This window comes from Pezoporus wallicus, unplaced genomic scaffold (genome assembly GCF_028554395.1).
Source record: "Pezoporus wallicus isolate ANWC-B61680 ecotype Strahan unplaced genomic scaffold, APGP_CSIRO_Pwel_v1 contig_3365, whole genome shotgun sequence".
Taxonomy (NCBI): domain Eukaryota; kingdom Metazoa; phylum Chordata; class Aves; order Psittaciformes; family Psittacidae; genus Pezoporus; species Pezoporus wallicus.
In genome coordinates, this window is record NW_026640883.1 from 2,042,484 (window position 1) to 2,048,483 (window position 6,000).

The following is a 6,000-nucleotide window of genomic DNA, read 5'->3' on the forward strand; positions in this document are numbered from 1 at the left end:
AAAACTATCACCTGTTTTACACACAGCCAAAAACCACATCTGAAGACCATCTTCTAGGCCACACAGGCAGCGGTATCAGAGGTAGGAGGAGAGTCCAAATGTCTGCACTACTGGCTAAAAATGTTACCATAGGGCAATCACCTGTGGCTAAATAATCAGGTCATGCTACATGTCTCTGTATGTGTGATTTTGGCCCTTACTCTGTCTTCTACAGAGAGAACAGGGACAGGTGCAGAATTTAGCTCTGGGGCTCTGGTCAGCATTCAATCCCTTAGAAAACTGAGCATCCACTTCTGTGATTTCTGGTGTGTGACTCAGAAAATGTTCTCCTTACGTCTTTCAGTAACTTCTGATCCATCTTGCCTCGTTTTCTTTGTTACAGAATCCATACCATTGCCACCTGCAAGGAAAGCAGACACTGCACTCAGAGCTCTGTGGATAGTAGGATATTACAACAGCTCCCCACAAGGCCCACCACTTTTCTCCCTTCAGCTGTGGAAGACATCTATGATAGGGAGTTTATAATGCCTTCCCAGAGCCATATCAGTATTACTAACAGACCTGCATCACTTTACTACAAAACTGGATGCAGCAGAGCTGAAACAGCAGGAGGGGTTGTGAAGCCAGCAGGTGAAATAAGGGCCATTGAAGCAAATCCACTCAGTGCTCGAGAAGTTTAGACCTGGATTTAAACCCAGACTTTGTGGCACTACACTACTGTCTCCTGTTGTGCCCCTATAAAGGCTTGATCAAAACCACAGGATTGAAATGCTGCTCCCACACATCTGCTTTGGGCAGGACTCAACAGTACAGGATTAGAAATAAAGGCAGTGGCAGGAGTAAGCTATAGGCACCATGCGAGCGCTGCCAGAAACACCTAAGCAGAGATACTGTTGCACTTTCGACAGTAACACTGTGCATTCTCTGGGTAAATCGATGCTAAAGCCACAGCACTGACTTTAGTGATGCCGAAAAACACTGGAGGCACGCTTAAACTAGCTGTTTTCAGCAGCTAGGAACTTAAGGTAGGAAGTGCTTTATCTTGTTTTATAAGCAGAGCAGAGACAGTTTGGAGGCCCTGTCTGCATCTTTGGAATCTGATACAAGTTAATGCCAGCTCAGGTCAGCCTACATAGTACTGGAATCACTGCTGGGAATGCTGTGTCAACTCCCCTTCATACCTTGGATCACACTCGAGTCAAAATTACTGAGTCATACCTCTAGCAGAGGTATAACTGCCTGCCAAGGCAGGAATACCACAAAGAAACGTGATTGTGGAAAAACACCAATTAGAAAACATTTCTGTCAGAAGGAAATACACATTTTCTCAATCCTCATCTAAGGTAACATTTTATCTTGTGCAGCCACAAACAATGAAAAGGAAGAGCTTTGAATTTATGCACAAGGTCACAATAGATTAGAGCTCTCCAGTGCATTCGAAGACTCCTCCTCAAAACTGAAGACCCAGCTGTATCAAAATGTCCACAAATAACAGGCTGAGTACCAAAAACACACTTTGGGAAAAATTCCTTCCAAGATTCAGAGCCCAGCTTGAGGCAGAACCCAAGACTGTGCCCTCCAATTCAACTCCCATTTGAGTCTGATCCTCATGATTCCACTTACCCTTCTGCAAAGTGTCTACTGAGTACCCCCCTTGATGTTACGCTTGCACTGCCCACGCACAAATAGTGGTATAAAGTAGGATGCAGCAGAGAATCTGCAGGAATATCTTAAGTTCAGATTCAGTTCTGCTATTCCCAGAGCTGGACAGCAACAATTTCAGTGTAGAAGACACACTGTCAGTCAAGCCACTTCAGCCTCCTATCACAGACTCAGCTCCAATTTGCAGAGAACACCCACAGTGCCCAGGGCCCTCACTCTCTGCACCTCAGACCTGAGCTTGGCTAAACAGCCCTGTAAACGGAGCTCCTGAGACCACATCCAAGTCTGTACACAACCTTGGCATCAGAATACCATCCACGCCTTACAGTGCTTGCTAACACTGGGGATTTCCATGGGATTATCCAGAGTGCTGATTCCAAGGCATGAGCAAGACTGGAGCTGTATGTGTTAGGAGAGTTCCTCCTCCAGCAGAATAACAGTGCCCTCCAATGGAAGAGTCATTCATTCCAAGAAAAGGCAATCTCTCTGCTATTCTTTACTGCATCAACAATGGAAACATCTTTCAAGCTCCTTCCCTAAAAAGCAGATGCTGGAAGCTGTTGTCAGCACTGTTGGCTTTGCCAGTGTTTTTGGCAGGGAACACAGTTTTGTATTTGGAAACTGCCTTCCTATTGCTTTGTATCCCCGGAACTCCATTCCCTTTCTCCTATTGGGAAGTGGTACTGCTTATGGGTACTGGAAGAGGGCAGCACCACCACGGAGTTGAATACATCTTCTGCATCTTTGCTTTCCCTTGAGGAAAGGGCTTGCTCTGTTACCAATAAAAATAGTAAAATCACAAGAGGTTAAACCACATCTTTGGAGCCACACATGCCACAGCCCAGCTCCAGCACATGATGCAGTTTGATATATGTTGCATGTGTTAGCCACACGAATGCAAAACCCAGCCCAGGCTCCAGTAGGATGACTGAGCTGGATTTTCATTATGTGCCAGGACTGACTGACTCATTTCACCAGCTCCTATCTGGATTCACAAAGCCGTAGCTGTGGGGTACGTCTGTGGCAAAGCAATAGTGCTATTAAATCAGAGAAGTCACCTGCAATCATCTCTGAGCAACAAGCAGGAACTCATGCAGTGGGATCACTCTCAAACAATGCAGGCAGCATAAGAGAGGGAACCCTATAGCCATTTTAACATAAGCTCAGGGTTTACAGTGTGCTTGTGGCACCCACAAAAACAGGGAACCTGCAGACCGTAACCGTGTGAAGAACCAGGAGAGGTCTAGCACGGGCACACTTGTCCACACTTTTTCCTCTCTGTAGAGCACTGAAAAGCAGGATAGTAACAGCAACCCAGCTTTGCAAAGCATACTTAGATCCATGCTTTCCACGTCAGCTTGACACTGCAGGGTGACTCCTGCACCCCCTTTTCCACCTGACTGCAGTGCACCACACTGGCAAGGACACTAAGCCACTGAGATGGGACACTCAAACCCCTCTTACTATCTCAGAATTTAGGTATGGTGTGCAAAGGTAATAAAGTTTATTACAGACATTTTTTCAAAGGGGAGGGGAATAGCCACAAGGACACATTTTAATGGAAAAATGAAAGCAGGCACGTTTCAGATTCCTTTATTCCTCCACAATGTTCTTCCAGTTTTCATGTCAGAATGCTGTTACACCCCCACTGCACATCCTTTCAACTCCCTCCTTCCTCCATTAATAAGGCTCCTGCTGTTAGACACTCCATTAAGAGAAGGAGGCACCAGCAGGTGCTGAGATTAATAACATTTAATGTCAGTGGAATCCTTTGATCACAAATACTCTGAGACTCAGTAGATGTCCCCAAACCATGTCATTGACTATGTTAAAAGCAAATGCCATGTCTTCCATCATATCAAATGTCTCTTAGGGTGCCCCTTTCTCTTAATCAAGCCTTTCAGGTGCTACTGTCCTGGGACTAGAATCACAGAATCAACTGGTTTTTAATAGAGTTTTAAAATGGCCCTTTATCTCTCTCTTTTTTACACCACAGTCTAGGAATCTGACCTCCTCATTCTGCTTTAAAACCTATTTCTTTTCAGTTATTCTAACAAAACTAACACAGTCAGAATCAAGTCAACCAAATCTGCTCATTTTGTAGACTCACTGAAACGATGCTCATTCCAAGGAAGCAGGTTAGTGCCCAACCAAAGCCTGGACATGCTGCCAGGATCCAAATGTTTCTCTGCCCACAATCTGTCCCATCTGACAGCAGTATGAGCCCATTTTCCAGAGCACAAGCAGGAGCACTGCCCAGACCTTACTCCACACTGCCAGGTACCTTCCTTTCAAAAACATGTCCTCACTGTCTCTACTTAATTGAGCTACTCGAAGAGAAACAGCCCAAAGCAAGGCCAGTCTGACCCACACAGGCTTCTCGCTTCTGGCACAGAAAGGGAGCCAAACAACCTGGTATTATACAAAATATGTTTGCAGAACAAGCAAGTGGTGCTGTCACCATTCCACAGATGAAGCAACTAGTCACAGAAGAACAAGTAACTTCCCTGAAATCACTCTACAATTCAGTCCAAAGACAGGTCTTTTACCTTATGCTACTGTGTTCAAATTGCCAGACCTGCTGCTGAAAGGTTTCAAACCAATTCTGAAAACAGAGTTCATCAACTTAGTGTGACAAAGCTTCAATAACACCTTACAATGCCTCCTAATCTTCTGTGACAAAAATGTAGCACGAAGTCCATAGTCAATGAGTCACTGCTGATAAATAAGTCTACTCAGCATAGGGCAAAACAAAGCTTGTTCATGGCAACACAAACTTTCACTCAGAAGCAGTTCCAGGCACTCTCAGGACTAAACATCAACTCCTTAATATTACAGCCTGCACCCACCACCTGAAGCTCTGATTTATTATCATCATTCCTCCAGCACGTTTCAGCTCTGCTCACTTTTAAAACGAGCCAACAGCTGATGTGCATTTCACCATGCTGGTACCCTTGCAGAACAGAGAACATCTAGCTAAGCTTTATCTATTTGCATGGCAGTACCACAAGGTCCATTAAAAATATGCCAGAGCTTGGCTTCACGTTTCTTATCTCCCAGCAGGTACACTCCTTTAACTTGATGCTCACTTTAAAAGAGCAGCAGTCGCTGACAAACACAAACCCTAAATGACCCAGCTCTTACACAAATTTTTACATTGTATTCCCCAGAGAAACATGTAAGACCTCCTCTATTTCGCCTGAGAATTCAGCCTTCCTCTTCAAGGAATCTAGGAGAGAGAAAATAAAGGATACTTTTTTTCTACTCCTTTTTAAGTAATGTAACTTACCTGGAGTGCTTTGCTTACTGAACTGAAAATCTGTTTTTCTCCTCAACCGTTTTCTTTCTACCAGAATTTGCCACCTACACTTTATATCACGTCCTTCCAAAGGTGTGTGGAATCTGAGTGATCATCCAAAAATGTTCACCTCTTCTTTAGTCAACCTGTTTTATTCTCGCCCTTCTTCTGCTTTTCTATTCCCGTGCTCTCAAACAAGTCCCAACAAAGGCGTGTTGTGGTTTCCTGCCTCACCCTACCCTTCCAATTACCTGACACTCAATGGAAAAAAAAGATCTGCCTCCAGGAATCAAACTTTATTGGAAGAAAAAAATTCTCCTGCCTATTTGTTCAGGTAGATTAACTATTTAGATCCCAGACAGACACAGGTGTGAAGGCTTAAGCTGAAGAAAATGAAGTTGTGCCAAAACTTTCTGATACATGATCTGAGCTCTACACTGGTATTTTCTTACAGAGTTACAGAGCACCTGTGGATGTCTCTGCAAAGCTGGCTGCAAACTAAGCATATTTTGCTGCTTGCAATAGAAGGGGCTAAACTTCCAGCTAGTACAAACTGGCTGGAAAGTGCTCAAGTCAGCAATCTGAACTGCATCGCCCACCACATAGATATTTATGCTCTATTCAGAAGGCAGCACTATTAATAAATATAAATACACCAAACTGATTAAGGAACAAAATTTCTTCCGCGTATATCACCTACAGCCTTCACTGAATAGGAAATGGAGCAGCAGAGCAGCCATGGTGTGTCAAAGCAAAGCTTCATCTAACTCACAACCCTGTCTTCCACCATGGCTCACTTTAACAGCCCAAGGAAGACTACGGGAACAGGATAAGCATACAGAGATATTTTCCTGGTGTACAATGGACACTTCCTAAATCAAAAGCAGCAGCATTGCAGTCATTCCTTGATGGGTATTTTCCATTAATTGTCCAATTATTTTTTTAATCTGTACAACATTTTAAGATGTAGTGTCCTACAGCAAAGATGTTTACAGCTTAATCATACCTTGTGCAAAAACACTTCCACCTACTGAACATGA

General features: G+C 43.9%; 1 protein-coding gene across 1 annotated transcript in view; it reads right to left on the bottom strand.

Moving 5' to 3' along the window:
- Positions 1-5,137, bottom strand: part of COL17A1 (collagen type XVII alpha 1 chain) — a 41,303-nt gene extending 36,166 nt beyond the window's left edge. The window contains 2 exon segments of the mRNA XM_057421080.1: positions 335-400; positions 4,952-5,137. Of these exon segments, the coding sequence (XP_057277063.1) occupies positions 335-389 (55 nt within the window). The 5' untranslated portion in view covers positions 390-400; positions 4,952-5,137.
- Positions 5,138-6,000: the final 863 nt, after the last annotated feature.